General features: G+C 41.3%; 1 protein-coding gene across 2 annotated transcripts; it reads right to left on the bottom strand.

Moving 5' to 3' along the window:
* Positions 1–13,852: 13,852 nt before the first annotated feature.
* Positions 13,853–24,463, bottom strand: QDPR (quinoid dihydropteridine reductase). 2 transcript variants are annotated; one of them, XM_061992759.1, is made up of 7 exons: positions 24,363–24,463; positions 23,847–23,939; positions 22,349–22,445; positions 20,934–21,074; positions 18,508–18,616; positions 17,023–17,106; positions 13,853–14,719 (listed from the first exon to the last, which is right to left on the bottom strand). In XM_061992759.1, exons 1-7 carry the CDS (start codon positions 24,375–24,377, stop codon positions 14,611–14,613), a joined length of 648 nt encoding a protein of 215 aa, XP_061848743.1. In that variant the 5' UTR covers positions 24,378–24,463; the 3' UTR covers positions 13,853–14,610. The 2 variants fall into 2 exon arrangements, with proteins under 2 accessions (XP_061848743.1, XP_061848742.1); XM_061992758.1 differs by lacking the exon at positions 24,363–24,463 and adding an exon at positions 24,064–24,197.
* Between the last annotated feature and the right edge of the window lie 206 nt (positions 24,464–24,669).

Genomic DNA, 24,669 nt, shown 5'->3' with positions numbered 1-24,669 from the left:
CATATTACTTGTATATCCCCTGCAGGTTGTGAGGAATAAGACAATTTTTTATATATTGTGGTTTATTTTATTAAAATATCCGAATTAAATATTTTTAGGAAATTATTTTCTCTTTATCATACATAGAGGACTTTTTAAATTAAGGTCTTAGGGTAGAAGATTATTTTGGGTTGTATATGTCCAGCAAAGCTAGTTAAAACTCCTACTACTTTCTACATGGTCCTTAGCAGCTTACTCGTCTTGCTTTCTAAGTACAGTAGTATTCTTTATGTCTAAATGAAAGGTACTGAAGAATCATAACTAGGTGAAGAAGCAGGAGCCCCTGGTGCCCCTCACTTATTCTGCGACCGTGTGCCAGACAAGCACAGCCTTGTTCAGATTCTAAGCAGCCACCTCCTCTTGTTGGCTAAATGGTGTCTATTAAGTCTGGCTAAAATCTCCCCCTTCTTATTCCCATGTTATTTTGAATTTAGTACAAAACAATGCTGTCCATATATACGCTTCCATGTATCTATCAAAAGAAATACAAAACCCATTCCTTTCTTAAGCAAATTGAAGGAACATTCACAAGACTAGAAGGAGAAAATTCTTGTGGATTATGTGGATAAATCCTTTTTGTCTAGGGAGATCCTACAAGAACTTTTACTTCATGAATCCCTCTTACTAGACAAAAGCAACCCCCCCAATATTCACTCCTATCCATTGTTTCCTCCCTTCTCCTTTTGCAGAGTTCCTTAGTTCTAACTATTCACACAGTCAAAAAGAAAACACAAGTCAAGGAGAAGACACGTGACGTTGAAATCAGTGAAATCAAAGCCCTGCCTCATGAGGCTCTACGGCAACAGTCTCCATCCAGTCTTTGTCGGATTATGGATAACAGCACCCAATAGCAGAGAGAAACACAGAGATTCAGGGACCCGGTGTCAGTTTTACTGATCTCAGTACCACTTGAACAATGTCAGTTATGCTAGTAAGAGTGGAAAAGGTTCACATGAACACTTGTCATGAGTACAAAATATTGCAAAGGAATGCATAGAACTGGAACACAAGATGATAGATCTTCAGGACAGAGACAGAGATTGCATGGCATTTTGCTGCTAGATGAACATAAGAAAACTAGTACTTTTATCTACTGTGACTAAATGACTTTAAGTCAGTTGCAATTTGGCACAACATTTTTATTATGCAAATAAAAATGTTTATTTGGGATTTTTGTTCTTGTATTTTATACTTAGCAGATTGTAAATGCACATTATCTTAATATTTCATGCAATCTTTGGATTGTCAACATTCAGATAAAGTGTATTTTTAAAGAAAATGTAGGCTGGAAGAGCATTTGGATCCCGTGTCAATACATTAATCACTATCACTGCCTCCATCTTCTGGCATGAAGGGGTGGAAACCACATCCTAAAGATGATTAATCTTGTGAAATAAAGAAGAAAAGTAGTTTATCATTTTTTTCTCAACTACTTCAGATTCAGTAATTAGCTCAAAAGACCAGTTTCAGCACTTCTTGGTAAAACAGATGGGAATTTTTCCTTTCTCTGTTTCTTATTTTAAAAAAACCAAAATGTTTTAGTCACAATTAAATTCCTCATTAAGTATTTGAGAGTTTTACTTCATTTTCCCTTTTTCTTTTTGATTTTTTTTTCTTTAAAAAAAAAGGAAGAAAAATGTGGATAGTAAACTTTCCTCAGACTTTTTTACTGCTTTCTGGTTTTACATACATTTACACCTCAAAAGCACTATGTAGAAATAAAGGGAGAGGACAGGCTTTTCACTTTCTGAAGAACAGTTTTGAAAGCTGTCTGATACAGTTTAGTGCAATATACATTAAAATAACTTCTATAATCAGTCATGAATTAGTGCTTTCTTGAATTATTGCTTTGAAATACAGTATATTCATCCCAGATTATTTAAGTGAAGTTGCCACTTAACTAAGCATCTCTAATCCTGCTTTGTTTGCCTCACCAGAAGCAAACACTTTTACTACAATATGATATATAATTTAATGTCTTGGTGGTTTTTTAATTGACAAATAAATGCCTACAGAGTGACATTAGGTAGATCTGATCATTAGCACATTAGCTTCGTCGTTTCCTTATGCTGCCTGATAGCATACTAAAACACACACAAGGCAAAAGCTCATTTGAGTCACCAGTAACTAGGAAAGTAACAAGGCAATGAAAAATTTGAGTTTCCCACAAAGGTATCCAAGTCAGATTTAACTTCTCTGAATCATTTCAGGAAGGTCTGGAATCAAAACTCTGTCCGTGCAAATATTGCAAAGTACACCTAGAAGAGAAAATATGTGGGAAACAGAGTAGTGAAGCTGTCTAGGTCTCTAAGAAACAAAGACCAATATAAGCATCTATCCATCACCAATCCCATCCTTTCCCACCAAGCAGTTATATAAAAGATCAGCGTGGAGCAAGGCAGGGAATTACTATTGTACATTGTGAAAAGAAATTGGGGTTAGTTGATCATTAAACTGAAGAGCTGTTGGTGATGCCTGCACTCCTGTAATCCATTGCATCCTCAGACTCACTCATTCTGCCTTCACACTAGCTCTTGTTCTATTCACCTGCAGAGATGATGAGCAAGATTTTCAGATTAAGTAAATATAAAGGCCATTTGGAATTGTGGTTTTGTCACTTCAGCAATTTCATTTCCATTCATGCTTTAGGGATCTTAATTTGAGGGGGAATAAAGGCTTAGAGGGCAGTGCTAGAGGGAATTTTTAGCTTCATCGAACAGGCTATAATTTACATTTATCTGCATCTGTCAAGGCTGTGTATGGCAGGGGCAAGAAAATGTTGCTGCCTGTCTCTCAGACTATTGATAATAGGAGTGATGGTTAATGAATTACTAACAGAGTAACAGACCAGCTCCTAGGTTTAAGAATTAGATGCAGAGAACAATAGACACACTTCACCTGTGATTGAATCATCTGAAGTGAAATGCTTCTCTTCATCACCATTCCTAACACCAGCAACAGCAGACCTATTCCATGCAGAAACGCAAGAAAATCTGCTAAATGATGGATCTTGCTAACTATTGCAGCTTTTCTTCTTTTCTTTTGTGAATCCTACCCCCTGAATCCAGAAAAACATTCTGTTCAAACAGTAATACAGAGGATATGACCTATTATCCAAATAAAATGTGGCCGTTTACTCCTTGGGCACAGTTCTGCATGATCAGCACTAATATTCTGCAGTAAGAGAAATGAGGTCTAAATGTCTCACCCAGTCAAACTGATCACTTGGACTGAGTAGTCTACGAGTCTTAAAGGTCTACCAAGTTCTCCCATGAAGATCTTCAATACCATAGCTCTCTGTGCCCCCAAAGCTAAAGCATCTGGCCACACACCAATGGCTGCTCCCCACCTTTTCTGGACACAGAGCAGATTTTCTTTGAAGAAGGAAAATAGCACTGATTTCACATCACTTGTGATGTGAATCTCACCAGAATTTCAATTTCCCTCTCCCCGACAGACAAAGCCAGAAACACGTTTCTGTGCTGCTGATTCGCCTTCCCTGTGCAGCTCTGCCCAGCACAGCAGAAGGTGAGAACGGAGCCACGTGAAAGAGGCAAATGCAGGGGACAGCACTGAAGAGACATACCTGTTCATAGGGTTTATGCTGATGTGGTTAAGGAGTCAGCACGAAGCACCTCAAATAAAGACTGAAAAGACACAGATTAAAAAAACCTACAACTGTTTCACAAGGGCCAGGGCTGGTTCACAGGCTGACTCGCAGCTCAGCTCAGAGTCAGTCTCTGCCTGCTTGAACTGACAGTCTGCAGGCAAGGGAGATACTGTGTTCTCCTTTACGTGGCACATATTTTGGACCTGTGTTTTTTATCTGCACTTTTTTTTTTTATCCCCAGAGAAAAGGAAAACTAAGAGAGCTGCTCCTAACAAACAGTTTGCAATTACACACATGGGTGATGTGAGTGGGAATTCCCCATTTTTAGGTTACAATATGAATAAAATCTTCAACGCTGACAATTTATTTTGGGGTTTTTTTCCCTGTATATGTGTGTCTAATGTACTACATCTTAATGGAAATGCTGGCTTTTTAGTCCTTACTCCAGCCAGCTACAAATCATGTGGCTGACAGTTAAATGGCCAATCTGAAGATCTTATCTGACGTTGTTGTGGCTTTGGTGTGCCCCGGGATGTAGGTCACTGCTAGTGCAAAGCCTTTGTCATATCCTTTGCTCCCATGATGCATTTAGATGATGGTGCATTAATGTGACACTCTTTCAAAACAGAAGTTGAGAGATGTAAAGTGTTTCCCACATAAATGATTTTTAATCTGCAATTTCCATGACTCTTGACATCTGCCATCAAATGAATATATCTTCTTGTTTTATTCTCAAGAGAAAGGCAGATTGTCAGTATCTCCACTGTCAGCACCCATCTCATCATCTTTAAACAGCCTTATTCCTGGTTAGAAGAGGTGCAAGAGACTCTTGAGGAGCAAATCACTGTGGGGTTTAGGAAACACAGGAAACAATGGAATGAAGAAAGCTCCTAGGATTGGCAAACCTTGTCCCTCATGTCGCATGTGATGTCACACTTTGCAAAACTTAACAATTTAAGCAGCTCCATCTTGAAGACAGGGCAGTATTTTGCCCTTCTTTAATCCCACTGAGAAGGCTGTTCCCAAACCTCATAGATCTAATGACCAGAGCATTGCTCCAATTTTTAGGTTAAAGCTGTGTCATTTTAGTAGCAAGATGCAAAATTGAAAAAAAAAAAAAAATGTAAGAACTTACATACTATACTAAAGCCAAAGTCCATCTGTCTCAGCATCCTCTTTCCAACAGTAGGCAGTGTAGGACATTTTGGGAAAGAATTCAAGCAGCAAGTACTGGAATAGTGTCGTGGTTTGGCCCAGCCAGCACAGCAGCACCACGACAGTCTCTCGCTCAGTGTCCCCCATTCACCTCCACCCTCGTTAGGATGGCAGAGGCCTCAGAGAAATGGGAGTAAAAAGATAAGCAAGGCTGTTGTGGATTAAGACAAGGGCAGGGAGGGCTCGCTGCCAGTTATGGTTCTGGGCAAAACAGACCCCAGTACTCGACTAGGAGAGGAAAATAGGAAAGTCTGTTCTACAAGAAACAGAAGGGAATAAAAGCAAAAAGGGAGTAGGATGATGAGAAAACTGCAACCAGCACTTGAAGATCTCCCTCCCCCATCCCTCCTTTCTTCCCAGGGCCAGCTCACTGCTCCCAGTATCCCTGCCTCCTCCCCGCTCAACGGCTCAGGGTGGGCACGGATGGGAGATGTGGTCAGTCTCTCACAGATGGGCTCTGCTGCTTCTCTCTGCTCAGATGAGGACGACTCCTGGCATTCTTCCCCTACTGCAACACGGGCTCCCTCCCCCAAGACACAGTCCATAATGAACATCTCTGGTGTGGGTTCTCCCCAGCAGCTGCAGCTTCTGCTGATACAGGGTCCCTCACATGGGACGCAATCCTTACTGATTATCTGTGGTGTGAGTTCTTCATGAGTTATAGGGTCCCTTTCTCAGGACAAGGCCACTTACGGGCATAAGTTGAATGAGCTGCTTCATCATGGGTTCCTCCCCACAGTTACAGCTGTGGATATTGGGTCCCTCCCTTGGGACACAGCCTCCTCCAGCCATAGTGATGAAGGATCCCTCCTTTGGGACATGGCCTCTTCTGGCCATAGTTTTAAAGAAGAAAATCACTGTCCCTGGTTTGGGGCCTTTAATGAAGTGAATCGCTGCCCCTGGTCTGGGGTCAGCTTTAGCAACATGAGTCTCTGCCCCTGGTCCGGGGTCAGCTTTATCAAAACGAGCCTCTACCACTGATGCAGGGTCTTTAAAGAAATGCAAATAAACCTCACCTTCACCAGTCCTCTCCATAGAATGCAGGGGAGTCTCTGCTTCAGCACACCTCCTCCTCTCTTTCATCATTGACCTTGGAGTCCACATGGCTGTTTCTATCACTGTTCCTACTCCTTGTACCACTACCAGCCAGAAGAAGAAGGACAGAAGGAAGAAATAGGAAGAAGAAAAAGGAGAAAGCCTCCTCTTCCGACTTCTTCTTAAAAAGTGATCGTGGAGGCGTCTAATTGGCTCAGCCCCAGAAGCAGGTCTGGCTCTGAGCTGGGGAGAGTTGCGAGCAACTTCTTACAGAAGCCATCTTTACAGCCCCTTCCCCCTTACCAGAAAAGGCTGCCATGTCAAACCATGACAAACAGCTATACTGTGATAGAAACAGACACACTAACTTGAAATGCTCATGGGTAATTGTAACTGGAATTAAAATTAACCGAATAGGCACATTTTCTTTGGTCCTATTCTTTCTGACTAGTCTGAGCCTCTGAGAGTCATTTTAGGGAAGAAGGCTGAACCTTGACCTATGATGCCTGTACTCTTGCCATACCTGAGTTAATTTTAAAATAGTCTGCATTCCAGTCTGAATATGACTGGAGAGGGTCACTAAACCATATTGAGAGTTAGGACCTATAGGAACTTCATGTAGGTAGAAGCACACCTTTTTAAGACGCTCCACTTTGGCACGCCTAAAGTTAGTGCCAATGTCTAAAAACCATAGAGATGACAGTAACACTAGATCATTTGACAAGAACCATCTGATTAGCCAAAAATTTACAAGTGAAATGTTTAGTTCTCCAACACTGATTTTTCAATGCATGGAAGACAATTTAGTTTTCAGATAATACACAGATGAGGCTCTGGACACGATAAGATTGATTGTGGTGAGTAGCAACAAATGGGACATTTTGTAGTTTCATTTTCACTGCACTTGCCATGAAGCACTTTACAACTTCAGGTTATTAAGGTAGTAGCAGTGAAGAACATTCTTCTCAGAGCAGTAACAACTCAAAACGCCAGCTTCATCACCGATGCAAGCACTAACGCATTGATAGCTACATCCAGAATTTTTCCCCATGTGATATTTCATACTGGTTATGGCAAGTTATCTGAGTGGGAAGAACTGAAGGGAGTCTGAACTTCATCTCTTACACTCTTTAAAGAGATGGAAAGAAGCAGAAGTAACTGAACAACAGTAAAAGACATAATGGAGGGGGCTGTTATTACTAAAATAAGCCCAGATATAACTGAGAATATAGAAGGTGGTAGAGGGCTGTGGTAGAATACTGTAGAGGTGGATTTGTCTTCTAGCTCCAGAGTGATTCTAGAGTTTATCTTCCATTTTTCACATCCCACCCCACCAGCCAATTAACTCTACAGGTCAAGATGTCCCAGTTTTGGTCATTACCTTGTTTCTCATCCACTCCTTCCACTAAGTCCCCCTTATACCTCCTGTTTCCCCACAGAAAGTTTAACTACTTGGGGTAACAAACAATGCTGACTGTGAAAAGAACCACATTATTAATTTCTGCAGTGATGTTACAGGTGTTCCACCTCCTGGTACAAGCAGAAGGATGTAGAATTCAAACCTGTTTGTTTCCCCTTGGGTTCAATGACATCATACATTTTATTCCAAATCACAACTTATGCCACCAATAAGCATATGAAAGTCTTTTAATATTCATTTTGTATGGTTGGAGAAGCTTCCTACCCAAATGGTGGACTGTTCTGCTCACATATGAGACACAGACTCTGTAATTCATTACATGCATTTGGGAGCTCTGCATTACTAAAAAAGGAGGTTGGTTTCTGAAGTTAGCAGCACAGATAGCTTTGTTTGTTCTGGGAATACAAATCAGGGTTAAAATGTTATCTTTTCTGATTTGAACAGGCACATTATTTCTGTCACCTGGTTGATAATTTCCACTATATTGGAGACTTACCCAGTTAGTTAATTTTTTTTTCATCACTGTATAAAGAATTTGTGGAGTCTTGGTTTCCTTAACCTAGAAAGAATCAAGCCATTTAATATCCATGCCTGTTTTTGCTAAGTCTTAATTCAAAATTCACCTCTCAAGCTTTTTCTTTTTTCCCTCTTTTGGTCACAAATCCACAATTTTCATCTCTACCTACAACACTGATCTTTCTGTGTGATGCTGATACCCTCGCATCAAAACCTGCATCAAACCCTAGGCTTGCACTGTTACTCAACAAGAAAATGGGTGTTGCACAGCTCTGTTTCTTGACATATATTAGTCTTCTAGGCTCATATTTTTACCTTCAGTTTGAAGAGTAACCCCTTCTTTCTCACACCATGTTTGCTCTTTGTATTTCACTCATCCATTTTACCCCAGTCTTCAGTATCACCATCATCCTCCAGTACCATTTCCACTTATTCTCAATTCAAATAAACTGTACTCTAAAGCACTAGCATGAGTTCATCCACACCAGAGACCCTCTCTTGTTAACAGCTCCACTTTCTTCAGCAATCCAAAGCAACCTATAATCAGAGTGGCTGGAATTGTGCCTCATATAAAGTGGTTTTGACTGTGATCTAAAAAAAAATTAATAGGACAAAGAATAAGTTTAACAATGAGTAAGTGGAACAAAGCTACTTAAGATCAATGCCCCTTTTTTCCTGTTGAACTTCAAAATTATCCTGTAAATGCCACCTTCAGTGAAAAACCATTATAGGAAAAAAACCCTAAACATTAAGAATTTTCCTAATCATGACAGGTTTAGCTGCATTCAGAATCTCTGCATGAAATTCACAGAACGCAGCCATGCACAAAGCAATTGCTCTGTTTTTATCTGTTCCCTGTTGACTATAGTTCAGGTGAAATTAATGCATTAAATGATGGAATATAACTCAAATCTGCTACAGCTTTTAGAAAGCCTTGTGCCTGAAGATGCTTACCCCAGTAGTTTTGTAATAGACGTATGCAACAGTAGATGCACCTTTCCAAATAGGAAGTATTGACTTAAACCACTTAACTGCAAAGCCAGAGTTAGAAAAACAAGAGGTATATTCCTTTCTCTGAAGTCCAGTGTTTTTGGCAAGTTACTAACTAAAAGTGTGAGGGTTGAGGAAAAGACGCTAATTTGAAAATTCAGACCTCATTGGAAATTAATAGTGGTCATACCAAGAATGACAATTCCTGGAACCCAGCATGCATCCTACAGCAGGTATGGTAAACTGTCCTCATCCCTTCAAACAGCCTTTTATTCCATTGTAAGCCCCTTCCTGATAAACAAGAAAAAAATCTTTGAAGTGAATACATGACTACATGCCAGCTAAAGCAGTTCTTAGATCAATAATACTATGACGTCCTCATTTCCATATATCCTCACACATCTTTCCAGAGCATTCAAGGTGTTTGCACGCCAAGCACACCCAATGAAGACAAACTCCTTTGGCAGTGGGAACAGGGTGCACGCCTGCACTCGCATCAGACAAGTCGGCCCACCCCGTGGCAAGGTGGTGAAAACTCAACACAAACTTAATCTTTTAATCTCCTTTTTGCTTCCCAAGCCTATCCTTTGCTGAGCCTTGCCCATGACCTTTTCCCTCTTACTCTCAAAACAGGTCTCAGGGAGCTGAGAGTGTCCAGGGCTGCCCAGTGCCCCGTGAGGGCATCAGTTGGGAACTACCCTGAGCTACTCAGAACTGGTTCTGCCCAGCCCAGACTCCTGAGGTAACAAACTTCTTGTGTGTCAAAACTGTGGTAAATCAGAACAGCATAGAGTGCCCAGGATGAAATTTGGTTAAGATGCTGGTAGCAGCCTGGGGACAGCCAGGGGAGTGAGGGGGATACAAAAGGAAGAATGTGCATTTATGGCAGGAGCTGCTAGCTGTGGGATGCCCCCGAGGGACTGTAACTGAGGGAGCACAACCCTGAGGGGATGTCTCAACCCAGCCAGAGGCACCAGGGAACACAGCAGGAGGAAAACTGGTAGACAAAGTGGTGCAGAAAACCGTGAGGCACACAGTACCTCAACCTCCTACACTGCCTGACACCTAACTGAGCAAATTGAAGATGAGAGACTGTAATCCACAGGGAAAATACTAGAAGCTGAGACTAGGGAGTGGGGAGGATACAGGTTTTTACGTGTGTGTTTGCCTTCACATGACTAATAGAATTGTTTCCCTATATGCTAGCTGTACATATGGTATAAAAGTTTGCAGGGTAACACTTTGGCTAAAGACAGGCCTTAATTTTCTAGCAGAAAGTTTTTGAGAGGGTTTGTAAGGAGACAGAAAATTTGTTGCTCACAAAAACTAGTGAAATTAAAGCTATTTCTCAGGCCATGTGAATAAAGTAGGTCATTAACACCTCGTAGATTATGGGCTGCTTTGTTTAACTTGTGCAATACTGTATGCATGAGGCACTTCAGACATACATAGCCATGCCCTGCTGTCCAGGATAGTATACACTGATTGTGAAAACTAGCAGCTAGCATTGTAAGAGTCTAGTCACTCTTCTCATAAAGGATGGAGGAAAATCTGGGAGTCTGAGCATATGAGAAGGATCTTAACAATTTGGGAAAAAATACCTTCTTGGGTGTCAAAGAGACTCTTTTCCTCCAGGTAAAGTTTTTGTGTGGACTTAAATAAGCTAACCATCATGCTAACTTGTGTGGATCCAAAATCTAATACAAGGCACACATATATTACTTCCTCATCTCTGTCTCCCTAAGATGTGAAGCTGTATAGAGAAATAATAATTGATCTGTTCAAAATTTAAAACAGTATTGTTTTTTAAATTCCAGCTGTGATAGTCACAAAACAATGCCTGTTGTGTTGAATAGAAAATATCACTACCCTGCTACCACTTGCCACAGGTAAGTGATGTCCAGACTCCCTGGCTGAGGTAATCTCTGTCACTCTACTTGTTTTGCAAGTCACCAAATTTGACTGGTAGCAAAGAGGTGTGACTTTGGCTTGCAGTCACCATTTAACATTAACTTCAATGAAAGTGATGGCAATAGAGGTATTTTGAGCTTCTATTATTGCACTTACAGACTGATTATTGCATTCCTGTTTTTATTTTCATCATTAAATCTCAGAGCAATTTACAATGGTCCCATATATATTTGGGATATGAGGCACAGATATAGAGATGTATTCAAAGTCTTCCAGCAGACCAGTAGCCAAAGCAGGAGCAGAAACCAGGGGCTCTAATTTTCAGGTTTTACTATACTTTTCATTTCTAAGAATGTCCTAATATGTACTTAATAACAGTATTTAAGAGAAAGTTCATACAAGGAAAATACTGTGATTAGCGATGTAGTTCATATCTACAGGAGGCATTGGATAATGAATATTAAGCTACAGAAATGAATGTGGCTTGCTACTTCTTGTTCCCTCCTAAATAACACTTTTTGTTAATAATATCCCTTCAATTTCCAAGCAGAGAAGTTAAAACTTTCACATTCAAAACCTCATAGTAATTACTTTTTATGTCTCCCAAATTCCATCTTTTTGTTACTACCACTCTGGTCTGAGTAGATGCTGGTTCTTTCAGTTGGGTTAGGAAATTATTATAATACTTATGTGCAGTGCAGAAGTTAAATAATGTTCCACTTCCTATTGTGTCCAAGCCCTTAAAGCTGTAATACAGAATACAGAATGACAGTCCACCTGCAGGTAATGTGTTAACAGCAACGCTACACCCTGCCCTGGGACTCCCTTCACAGCCTTGGCTTCTTTTTTGTTGGGTTTTTTGGTGGCGGTGGTGGGTTTTTTCTTTTTTTTTTTTTGCTTTGCTTGGAATGTTTTCTGGCAGTGAAATACCTAACAGGCTGCATGTGCTTGCTGAAGGAAAGGCCAGAAAGTTTGGATTGTGGGCAAGAAAGGAGAATGAACATCTTGAGCAGCTGTGGCACAAGTTAAAATCCTCACTGCTAAAAAGAACAAGTTTCTTATTCCTAGAAGTAGAGAAATCTCCCTGATGTATTGGAAGTCCCTGCCCTCTACTGGCATTCCTGAAGCTCAGCCTCAGCTCAGCTGTGGGAGATCCTGTCCTTGAAGAGTCCTCGTAGCCACATAGGCCTCATGAGCCTGGCCACACTTACAAAGCAGATCCTTTAGAACACGTTGTTTCAGGATTGACAGTTGTTGTCAGGGATTTAAAGCTCAAGGGACACATCCTATTGACTTCTGAAATGCTTTTCAGATGTCTGCCTACTTCTCCCCCTGTTCTACACTGCAAGTGTTAGTCTGAACCATCTCTGCATGCTATTACAGTCCCCATTTATTTTCTTCCAGACAGCCAAAACAATGAAGAAACAAGATGATAAATGTTAATTCACCTTGTGATGGTGATTTTCATTCCACTATTAAAAAATTGTGTGTGTTTAGCATAATGAATTACTTCAACAAAAGGTTTCAAAGTGCAATTTTGGGTTAATGTAGAACGTCCAACTGCTGAATGACTCAGTTGTCACTGGATGTGGAAACAATTCCATCTGTGTTCCTTGGATGTAGTGCATAATTTTAAACCTTCACCTTGCAGCAATTGTTAGTAGCTATTTGGTAGAACACTAATTTTCCCATTAAAATGTAACTCTGAAAAACTAATTAAAGCTGTTGGTAAAATACAGGAATTTCACTTCACAGTGAAGTCTGAAGACATTTCAGACTCAGTCCTGCAACCAAACAAGGTTCTGCAACTTTGGAGGATGGCAGCCTCAGGCCAAACAGCAGCTCAGGTACATTCCCACTTACACCCGGAGCGTCAAAACCAGCTTCCTTCCCAGTATTTGGAGGTCTTTGGATTTGTAATGCAACTGATACTCTATCATACAAAAGTCTCTTTTTTTCTTACTTGAGGTTTATGAAAATCTACTCTTTTTAAATCTATAGGAGAAAAAATACCACTCATACAGAATAGGCCTGTCCCGGGTGCTGTGGTGTTCTGACACAGCCCTGTTTGGGCTCTGCACATTGGCATCTGATACCATGCAACAGTATCCCTCATCTGGGGTAGTTGCACCTATGTGCATATGGACATGCCACATAATTGCATCTTCTTCTCCAAGGTACTTCATCTCAGGTACGGAAACGTCCCTTTTCCAAGAATAACAGGTGAACTGCTACTCCTGCAAGAGTCAGAGTGCTAAACACAACGGGTTAGAGTGTGAGAGCAAGGCACCCTTTGTCTTGTACTTCTCCCAGGACCCTACTGATCTGTTTCTTTAGTAAATACTTTTATGCATCTTCAAAAGAATGTTTTATAGAAAGGTGCCTTACTAAATTGGTATGTGAATTTTTTAATTCCTATTAATGATGCCAGTTGTACAGTTTTAAACACAAAAAAATGATAAATCCAGCTGCTCAATATATATGAGAAATGAATAAATACTACACTCCTGAAAGGAGGACAAACTCCTCAGTTCTGCAGCATTACATTGCTCTTGATAGTGCCATATGAACAGTAAAATATGCTGAATAATTCAGAGGTTCTCAACATCAGAGTGGAAATTCAGCAGGTATTGTGTTTCTGTAAAAAGCAGTAAGCTGTCTCTGCCCATGGCAGGGAGCTTGGGCTAGATGATCCTCAAAGGTCCCTTACAACCCCAAACCACTTACTGGAAAAAAATTTGTAGAGACACAGGATGAAACTGGTCACATAAAGCCTCTCTTCCATCAAGCTCCCAGGTTAAATATCTGGCCGCTAGCAAACTTGACATATACTTGCTAGCACCTTCATTCTCACTCTCAAGCTTCAATAATGCCATTTTCATATCTTTCCACTCATACCTGCAATGATAAAAGTTAATAATCCAGTCAACATTTGATAGCCTGAAAGCTTGCCCCTGTGCTGTTCTTCCACATCTCTACCACAGAGATATATTTTATGCAGCACAACCAGAAAGAAATAATAAAGTCTTTTGCCATAACTGAACTGCAAGTTCAGTTAAATCAATTAAAATGTTATCCAGGTATTTGGGCTACAGCAATGGAGACAACCCAGTATCTAAAACAATACACATTTATTTAGCACAAGAAGTTCCATATTCAAATATAAGTGTGTGAATGCTTTTTCTAGTACTTCATTTTCCAAAAGCAAAGTGCTGTAAAGAACCATCACGATCCTCAGAGAGACATACTAATTGTTTGGCAGAATGACTGGTTTATCCTACAACCGTAGGTGTGACAGCAGCTTATAAACTGTAAGGCAAATGAGGAAGTCCTCAAGGGAGTAATTCTTACACAGTTCCCTTAACTCAAGTGGAACATTCACAAGAAAAAAATGTTACAAGACCAGGACATTATATATGACTGCAACATCTCCTATAATGCTAGCCAACATAATATGAAGGGCTAGGTTATACTCTCAGACAGAAAAAGACAGACTGTGGAAAGATTCGCAGTAAGTTGCCAGAAACACATACTGACAGAGAGGAAAAAAACCCCACAACCACCATTGCGTATGTAAGCACAATTCCCATTTCAGAGAAAACAGGTAAGTCAACATATAATGCTCAGAATCAGGACATCTACAGACTTTAAAGCCTGCAACTTTCATTTAAAGAAAAAATACATGATACTTGTTGGTAAACAAATGCTGATAGCTCACAACTGACACCACAGAAATATTACTTGAAGTCTGCTTCCATTAATGACATAACTACAAGTACTGGATACAGAATACCATCCAAATTACACTGGCAGAAAGATTCTTCCATAGCTTCCTTCTCCTTTGCTGAGGTTCCACCGCCTTAAGTGACTGACATCAAAGGTGTGCAGCTGCAACTAGCTCAGTCTTCCCTCCTGTAGTTATCACCTGGATCAGACTCCCTGTGTTTGGTCGATTCTTTCCTGTTACCCAGTCGTAAAAGGTTCTGTTTTAACATAAATGGATAAAAGAGGGTGAAGAGCAGGTAAAAACAATAAATACGGCTGTCAGAGGTGTACCGACAGAAAGCACAAAATGAAAACTTATTACTTTTCCTTCTTTTCCCTCTCTAGTGATTTGTGTGTGTGTGTTGTAAACTAGCAACGTGATTGCTTGATGCAGACCGTCAGAGAGGAAGAGAGGCCCAGAGCAATCCACAGAGCTTTACACAGCTCTTGGAACACCTCAAGGGAAAAGGCCAGTAGCTTAAAACAGCAAAGTGGCAAACCAAAGCTGCAAATTTTTTCCAAGTTAAAAAAAATGGTAAAAAGGGAAGGAGAAGCTGCTTAAGTTGTCTTTTATACTGCATATCAGAAACATGGGTTTATGGCTAAAATAGAGATGCTAAACTCATTCTGACAAGAGGCCATTAAAAGACTTTGACATCTTAACTACAATAGTGGTCTCAAGAGAAGTATAGAAAGCCTTAAGACATCCAAAGTAGTGCAAGTAGACAGACTCATTCTAGGTAGCACATCAGAACACTCCTTATCAAAATACAGAACAAATTTCTTGGGGATCTCATTAACATTTACAAATATCTAAAGGGTAGGTGTCAGGAGGCTGGGACATCCCTTTTTTCTATGGTATCTAGCAACAGGACAAGGGGTAATGGGATGAAGCTGGAACACAAAAAGTTCCATTTAAACATAAGAAAAATCTATTTCACTATGAAGACAACAGAGCCCTAGCACAGGCTGCCCAGGGAGAGTGTGGAGTCTCCTTCCTTGGAGGTCTTCAAGACCTGCCTGGATACATTCCTATGCGACCTGATCTAGGTGAACCTGCTTCTGCACGGGGGGGCTGGACTAGATGATCTCTAAAAGTCCCTTCCAACCCCTACCATTCTATGATTCTTACTCAAAACCTAACACAGAAATGGAGTGTACTTTTACAGGTCCACCAGCCCTTCCAGTACTGCAGACATAGTGATTGCCATGTTGGAATATTCTGCTGACACAACAGCTTCCAGGGCACAAAATTCAAGTGCTATGCAGAAAAAAACTTCCTGCGCCCTTCCCAAGATGCAGATGTTACCAGCACTTAGGAACAACAGATGTTTTTTTTCCACAGACAATAAGATTTTCAGTTTTCGAAGCTGCCTTTAACATTTAGGGAATTAGTACCCATGAGACAAAACAAATCAAACAACCTAATTCTCCCATAAGGAAAAAATACTTACAAGTGAAAATTGTAAAAAATTAATTTGGAAAACCACAACAGCTGTCTAGGCAGCCTCTGGAACACAATACATTAAAGATTTTTTTTTAACATTTTTAAGTCAACTAAATTCTATTGATGGGGCCCTTTTAAAGAGCCACATCAAACAGCTGCATAGGCTTCTTTCAGCAAAATAATTCCCACTATGAGATTCAACTTAAAACAAAAGGCCAAAAAAGAAAGAAATCTAATGTTGGAACAAAACTATACTCTGAGCATTTAGCAAAAGGCAAATGCAACTTCACTGTCAGTTCCAGAAGGCTTTAAAAAACATCTGGAAGTAAAGCTCTTTACAATGTATGAGCACAGATTCATCTTTGTTTTTTCTCACAGGCGAGACAATTGTGTCTTCCTCTTGACAGCTCACCCTCAGCAGAATCTTTGCCACTCCCCATCACACTGCAGAAAAGAGTAGGTATGCTGCACCTTCTCCACCTGAGAGGGACGAGAAGCACTAAGCCCCATAACCTCAGCCTGCTCCCACATATTCTACAGCGGATGTTTCAGCATTTCACAGTATCACTCAGGACAAGCCTCTGTAGATGACGGAAAACAAAAATCTTGACTAAAATTTTTCTAAACAAGAACAGGAATTTTAGAAGCTGAGAGAAGTGAACTAGCACACCACAGACTGGGCAGTAAGGAGTGTTTAAAAGAAAAACACAAAAACAACAACTCCCACCAAAGTTTAGGTGCCTGTTTGCAGTTTATCTTTCAGCCACATCACTGTCTCCTGCACCTTTAATTTGCCTACAGGCTTTATGAGATTCTCTAGCTTCTAATTGCTTAAGAGAATCTCCCTTGTCTGAATAACTGATGTGGAGATGCTGAAGTTGCTGGAGGGGATCTAATTTTCTCAGTTAAGAAGCCTGTGCACTAAACCCAACATGACTTAGAAACATGCAAAACAAGGAGATGACAGAGAGAAAAAGACCACCCCAATCCAAGACAGCTGTTTAGAAAGAACATGCAGTAAGATACAGCAAGAGGGACAGTGAGGAACTGCTTAGTTACCACAGGGATACTCACTCAGCAATGAACTCTAAGGGTGTCCAGGAGCTGAAGTCTGCATCAGGCATTGATTTCCTGTTTGCTGGTGTATCTAAGGTAACCCTATGTTTACAAAAGATAAACCTTTTATTTACACATCATGTTTCTGATGAGCAACAGCTGCTTCTATTCATTGCTGTGACATATGCTTGATTTTCAGACCACATGCTATGGATTTCCACTGCATCCTCTACAAGTGTTAACAGCACATAGCCGTCAGTTTTAACGTATATCAAAGGCTCCAACCTATAACCCCTCATCTTTCTGGCTCACTGATGACATCCAGCCCATGGGGGGAACCTCTCAGCCCACAGCCCCCTCCCAGTCTCTCATGCAGACAGGGAATGGCAGCAGTGTGCTCATTCACACATGCTGACCAGCACACCAGCATCACATCCATGCTTTCCCATAGCCCCACGTCAGCTGCAAACACGGCAATCAAGTGCACAAGGATGGGAAGCTTTGACTTTGACAACACATATTTATACTACACACAGTGATATTAAGGGGTGAACTTTTCACAGCTCTCCCTGACATGCTGTTGACAGCCCAAGGCATAATTAAGCTCTCAAAAATTCACCAGAGTTTTGCATGAGAACTACACAAACGCAGAATGCCCAAAGTCCCAGTGATCTTGGTGTCTGCCTGTCTACAAAGTTCTGTAGAAGGTGACGTCTATCATCCAAACACTTTCAATGCCATTACTCCCTGGCCTGAAGAAGTACATGTAAGAGTCTGTACATCAGGAAAACAAAGCAGTGTGAATTCAGGCAGTGTTCCAAATCCCTATACAGAACTCTATAGTCTAAATTTTGGGCCCTGAGCTAGAGATAGATCTGGCAAAAAAAAAGCTTTTGATTTTTGCAGCAGAATTGATAAGGTTAGACATAGTGAAGACCCCTTTTTACTAGCCTTCTTCACTAAAAAGAAAGCTGTGACAGTCAAACACAAGCTAAACTTTCTTTCCACAGATCCTCAAAGTGACCTCATTTTACTGATCAAGCGCAGATACGCAGCACCTTATGAAGAATCATCTTTAATCAAGTCAAAACATGTCAAGTAATCCTTTGGGTTACTACAACACAGCTAAGCTTAAAACTGTGCAGAAGAGCTTATCTCATTTTCAGATTTCTGTCTACATTGAACATCGTCATTCTTTTTTTAATCAAATCCCACGTTAATGCATGGCTATGGTCAAACTGGTTAAAAGTGAATCAAGTTTTAATCTTAACAACCACCACTATCTTGCAAAGGCAAGGAAAACACCTTAGTTATTTTTAGAGTGACTTGCATATCACTCTGTTCATACATTCAAGATGTCTTTTTCTCTCCAAGGCTGTAAGTAGGTGCAAGAAGCTGTTTGTGTACTGTGACCAGGACAGGGCAAGCATTTTCACGTGACTGTAGGTTACAGCGGTAATTAAATAAAATCACACAGGCAGAGGCAGCTAAGCAACCACTTACGGTAAAATGGCAACAGCAGCAGAACCAGATGGCAAGCCACTGCTGGCACCAGCTAAACTCTGACAAAGCTGATGCACTGCTCCTTTGGCCATGCCATAGCCAATCATTCCTAACAAATAAAAACAGGCAAATTAGTGCAAAATCAAAACAGCTCTCAATATCATCAGTAGTATGATACAAACTGAGATAGTTTGATGAGAGTACATTTAAGACCACTTACCACAATCAGAACAGAATCAGACTTGTAAAACCTATCAAAACATACATATTAAAACAAAAAAGAAAAACACAACAAAAAAAAAGAAAGCTCTTACTAGACATCCAAGAACTATCACTGAACTCAGTTTTCTCAGCCCTACAGAAATAAGCAGCTTACCAAGTTAAGTACCTTTAGTTCTGTACCCAGATGTACCTTGAAGGGTGAGACCTACAGGGCTAATGTTACAGGTCTAACAGAACACGAACATGCTCACAGTAATTCTGCTCAAAAGACTAACATATTTGCAGGTTTAGATCCAAACAGCTACAGCTAACTTCTCTCCAGAACTGGTTAGCACCCCGAGTTTGACAGGCCCTTTGGAGGAAACTACAAAAAAGCCCTGCATGGTAGGAAATCACTAAACAACATGCAGGTAACACAAACTTCCTCCTAACCACCATTGTTTTCTAGCCAGACAGTATTTAGCAGCGTGAGAGCAAAAAGAACGAGAGCTGTTTAGGAACAAGACCTGGACATCAGGGTGTTACAGGTCTGAGATGTCTGCCAAGCAGTCCAGATACAGATGAACATGTAAGAAAACATAAATACATGTTATCTTCAACTGGATGCTTTTGTACCGATCAAGATAACTACACAACACCTGTCCAGTGTTTCCAAGGAATTATTTTGTAACAAAAGTTACAAAGGTAACTTTACATTGTAGAAGAGTTTCCATCATATTCAATTAGACATATTGTTCAACATCCATTTTTATTAGGAGGAATCATGGGCAGCAGTAGTTAGCTTATTTTGTGGTTATGATAAAAGTGTTTGCATCTCTATCATATCCCCCTTGTCTAAACAAAATATTCCAAGTCATCTTAAAGCTTCCCATGCTTCTACATTTCTTAGCCATCGCTGTCACACTGCTTCTGTAACTCTTTATCCAGTTTTTAGTATTCTTCAGTTTCCACTATGTGAGCCAACATTTTCACATAGGAAAAGAAAAACCATACTAACAGCAAACAAGAAGACTACTCCTTTCAAAATTCCTTTCAAAAGCCTAACAAGTTATATTTGCAGAGGTTGAGTAACAACTCTTTCCCAATTCTCCCTGATGTTAATAAATTGCATGTGTTTGCCCAAAGCACTGCTCTGCTTTTTTGAAAACTCCAGACTCATTGAAACCAGCTAGTTGAAAACACAAAAGCAAATCACTTTGATTCCTGTGCTGTGGTCCCTACCTCCCAAAACCACCTAAAGAGAGAACATGAAAGTTTGCCAGAGTTCAGTTTTTCATTTGTATATAGTCAGCCAGTAGTAGACACTGAATTATTCATCTGCTTATTCCCATAAAATAAGCTTTTTATCTTCAGATTACGATGGATGCAGCTGTAAACATGGAAGATAAAGATTTAACTAGAAAATACAGCATATTTTTCCTGAACAGTTTTAGACAGATATTTCATGAATACTCACAAATTTCGTACGTTTTAAAATTTTACCATCTGTCTGAAAATACTGAAGTCCCTCTAACAAAAGACTGGGAAACAAAAGTATTTTTCTCAAAAACCTTCATTCCCTGCCTGTGGGCTTCTGTGTCAGTGCCTTTTTTGTTTGTTCATTTTAATTTTAAATTGCTCCCAGATTTCTTCTTCCATGCAGACTAACACAGCAAGGAGCAAGATGAAAAAAACTCCATAAAGTTTGTACTAAATGGCTAGTGGAGGACAAAGCCAAAGGTCAGCAAGCTTATCTATGCCTGAAGCAAAGGTAGGCTGGCATCAGAACGTGAGGAGGACAGGCACAGTTCACAGAATCAGCAGAGTCATCGCCAATGGAAAAACTAGGCAGCTAAGGACTCTGCCTTTCAGAACACAAACAGGAGGTTTAACTTTATTTAAGCAGTGCACTTACAGCTTGCTGTGTGCTTCTTCATTATTTTCCAAACTTTTGTTACCATATCACCTATTAGCCAAGCACATTTCACCAAGCATGTCAGATATTATGTAAACACCAATTCGATCTGTTTGCACTCCAGCTTCAAGAGATTCAGTATTGCTCCCTGTAAAATTACTTTCCTTAAGTGTTTCAGCGGTAATTTTCCGCTTGTACTAGATGTCAAGAAATCAGGGAGTGAAACTGTTGCTTCACAAACAAGAATGCTCAGACTAACAGAGAGCTGTAACTGCTGATGTCCCAGCAGTTCCCACACATTGCATTTCACCTGGGGTTCCAGATAAAGCAGCTTGAGCTCCTGTCAAAGTCAAGAGACCACCTTCTTTCAGATGCTTTGTGGCTAGGTGGCTGGAAATAGTCGATGTCCAAATGCTCTGCTTCCACATCAGATCGCAGTTTTTGTATAAAGCTGATTAGGAAGAAAACGCGTGGAATTAACTAAAAGACAGAAGACTTCTATCTCCTAACTTCTAACTTCCTTACTGTCACGCAGAGTGCAACAGTACATGCAACAGGACTATGAAAATGTGCTTCCTATCTACTATTTATCTATCTTTCTTTCTGCTTCCACATTAGGTAAAACATCAGTTTATGGGTTTTGTATCACCCTTCTCTTTGGAATCTGAATCTCATCTCTACAGCATCTATTCAAGGCAGTTATCTGCTTTCTCACTACCAGAAACAACAAATATAAACACAAATTAGTTTCATTAGCTCTCCATTAATGGTTCAGATTTCCCAGTTCTTGAGACTCCTGTAGGAGTTGTTTCAATCTACATCAAGAACCTCAAAACTCTCACGCTAGCCTTATCTCATTGCAAAATCTGAAGAGGATATGAGTGTCATCATTGGTTTTTATTACCAATGGCTGCACAGGAAAAGAAGAAAAAATATAACTAGCCATGTAAAAGACTTTAGCATTCAGAAAGAATCATTTGCATAACACAATAGGGAATAAGCATAAATAACTGACGGAAGCCAACCACCTATGCCAAGATATCCTGCTACTCTACCAATAACATCACTATGTAATCATGATTATGATAAATTATCTTATCTGAAACATGGTGCACACTAATAACAACCTAATATAACACAACTGTGGTGTAAGTGTCCATGCCTCTTCCAAAAGAGATCTTTGCCTGTAATGTCCAAACTGGAAGAAGGGAAGAAAAGGGACACGTTTTATCAGATTTACTCCAGATGGAAAAGAAGGCTAGATTTTCTTCTCTTGTATCTCTACATCAATGGATAAAGCATAAAATTAAATTCTGAATATTGTAGACACATTTTTATGTATTACACAATTAGGAAACACTGTCAGGCAAGTTACATAAGACAGCAGCTGGGGAGAAACATCAGAAGTAAGCTCAGCAAAAGACAGTTCATAGATAATAACCCTGCACTCCCCTGTAAAGCACATCAAGATTTCTCCGATGAAAATTGGTGCATTAAGAAGTATCACTGAGGACACACACTAAGGGCTGTGCAAATTTAGCAGCCAACAAAAATTCAGAGAAGCACTAAGAAGCATTGTGATGGAGTTGTTCTGTACTTTTACACTCACGTCCTTTTCTGGATGCAGGAAGAAAGATGATTTCAAATATCTTTACTACCATTATTTTTAAGGCCTCCTCTCGGATTTTACTCATGTTCACCAGTACACGTGTACCAAAGGCTTACATTTAGCTTTGGCGCTGCCTCCAGCCCATCCTCCTGCTACACAGAAGATTGCATCCACCTTTTCTTCACCAAGAAGTTTTCCAACCTCTGTTGTCACCTTTAACACACAAAAAAACCAGGGAAAACACAGGACTGATAAGGCAAAGGAGTAAATATCAAGCCTGTCCTAAAGTTACTTTTTTCCTAGAATTACATAGCCAAGTAACACAATACATCACAAATTAAACAGCTCCAGAAAATTAATATTTATGATCTATAAACCAAAAACACAATAATTGTGTTGAAAGATAACAATGAAGACCAATGAAAGTCAGACCTTACAGTGCATGTCACTAGAAGTAACTGAACAGGACTGAAAGATCTGACCCTTACCTACATCATTAACAAAAATTTCTATTTGTGGCTTACTTTAGACATGTTCTTCTCTGGGTACAGCACCATTTAGTATGGGAAATGAAACCGCAATTCTGACCAGGACTAGACTACTGGTGTCACTCTTCATGACAGTGTAAGAAATTAACAACTACCAATTAGCCTTCTTATTGCTCCTATCTAGACCACAACCATCAGTTCAAGTCTGGCCTCTAAATTTAAGTTTGAATACTTTAAAATATCCAGTGTCTTTTTCTCTTTCAAGTACAAGACTTCACAGCTGGTAATGAATTTGTTAGCTATGAACTTTTTCTGCCAAAGTGAAAAGCAAACAATCTATCTCTCAACAAAGAAAACAAAAATCCATTGCTTTCCACAAAGGCTCAACCTATTGAAAAATACGTTGCAAACATTCAATATTACTTTTGAAAGCCTGAAGAGTTGTGTAGATGAAGAAAGCATGTTGGCCTGTGAATCAGTTTATCAATAGGAGAAATAGCTTCAAAAGTTGGAATTAAAAAAAAAACCCTATATCCTGTCTCTCAAGGCTAAAGCAAACTAGTTTTTAGGCTAGCTTGGACCCTCCCATATTTACCTTTGTGGAAACCTGTCAGAGTTTAGGATTTGCATGCTTTGAGGAAACCATCTCCCTACACACAACCCATTTAAGAGTTTGGACATTAGAAAGAAGTGTTGTGTTTTAAGATGTCCTAATCCATCCTCACTACAACTCATTTGATTCAGTCTGACTTCTCGAGTCATCAAGAGAAAAATAATGCAGAATTATGTGCTGAACCTCCGAATCCCAAGATGAAGCCCCTTCTGCATATTCACGCATGCACAGTTAAAAGGACATTACAAAAATGAAAAAGAAGCAACGGGCAGAAGGTTGGATGCTGCGGGTTCACGGCAAGCAGGACCGGCCGGTCCTCAGCCCACAGCGGCGGCTCCTCGCCTAAGGCAGGACTCATCTCCACAGCCACCTTCCTCACCGTTGCTACTGCGGGTGAACGGAGGAAACCCCTTCGGGAGAGCGGCAGGAGGCATCCCCTTCACGGCCTCATCCGGAGAAAGCCGCCTCGGATCCCCCCGAGCCGCGGCCGCCCGCACCCCCGTGCCGACCCACCTGCTCGGCTTGCTCGGGGAAAGAGTCGGTCGTCCGCACCACCACGCTGGCACTGGCATCTTCGTTCTCCGCCAGGTCGATGCTGGCCACCCACTGCCGCGGCGAGAGGAACGGCGTTAGCGGCCCGCTTTCCCGAACGAACGCCTCACGCAGTGCCGGCGGGCAGCACACTCCCGGCCGCGGGCTCCGCCTCGCCACTCCCCAGCCCAGCGCTTACCCAGTTTCTGGCCTTGAAGTACCGCACACACTGGGACCCCAGCGCCCCTCTGCCCCCGTACACCAGCACCCTGCCCGCCGCGGCCATGCTCGCTACCGCCCCGTCCCGCTCCTAGCTCTAGCAGCCGCTGCAACCCGGCCGGCCCCTGCGCATGCGGGCTGCCCCGCAGGTGGCGGGGCGGAGGGCAGGCCCCGGCTCTGCCCACCCGGGGGCCGTGCCAGCGCCGGGAGGAGGAGCTGCCTCTGCCGGGCCCTGGGCTGCCCCCGAGGGTTGAGGCGCTGCCGCCGCGGGACTTTTACCTCAGGCGATCCCATATCCGCGGCTCCCTCGGGCGCCCCGCGCTCATGCCTTGCTCCGGGGGAGAGCTGGCGGCGATGCCGGGCGGGCGGGCGCCGCCCCCTGCCCGCCCCCTCCGCCAAAGGCCAGAGCGCAGGCGACGAACTGTGATACCTGCCTCCCCAGGGCTACTGCCGGGGTTAATTAATTAGTGGTTATAAGGGTTCCCGCACGTCTTGAGTAGCAGTAACTGTAGAAGCGCTGACAATTACGGCCGGTTCTCTTGCTTACTCCTGGAGCGCACCTGTAGCTTGAATTACGCTGCTTGCT

Source organism: Colius striatus, chromosome 3 (assembly GCF_028858725.1).
Source record: "Colius striatus isolate bColStr4 chromosome 3, bColStr4.1.hap1, whole genome shotgun sequence".
In the NCBI taxonomy this organism is placed as follows: Eukaryota; Metazoa; Chordata; class Aves; order Coliiformes; family Coliidae; genus Colius; species Colius striatus.
This window is presented reverse-complemented; position numbering and strand designations above follow the sequence as displayed.

Coding starts and splice junctions, on each gene's coding strand:
- QDPR (XM_061992758.1), bottom strand. CDS start 24,150: ATGGCCGCGGCGGGCAGGGTGCTGGTGTACGGGGGCAGAGGGGCGCTG. Junction 22,446..23,846: donor TCCCCGAGCAAGCCGAGCAG/GTGGGTCGGCAC, acceptor TGTGTGTTAAAG/GTGACAACAGAGGTTGGAAA. Junction 14,720..17,022: donor CCCTTAGAGTTCATTGCTGA/GTGAGTATCCCT, acceptor ATGTTAAAACAG/AACCTTTTACGACTGGGTAA.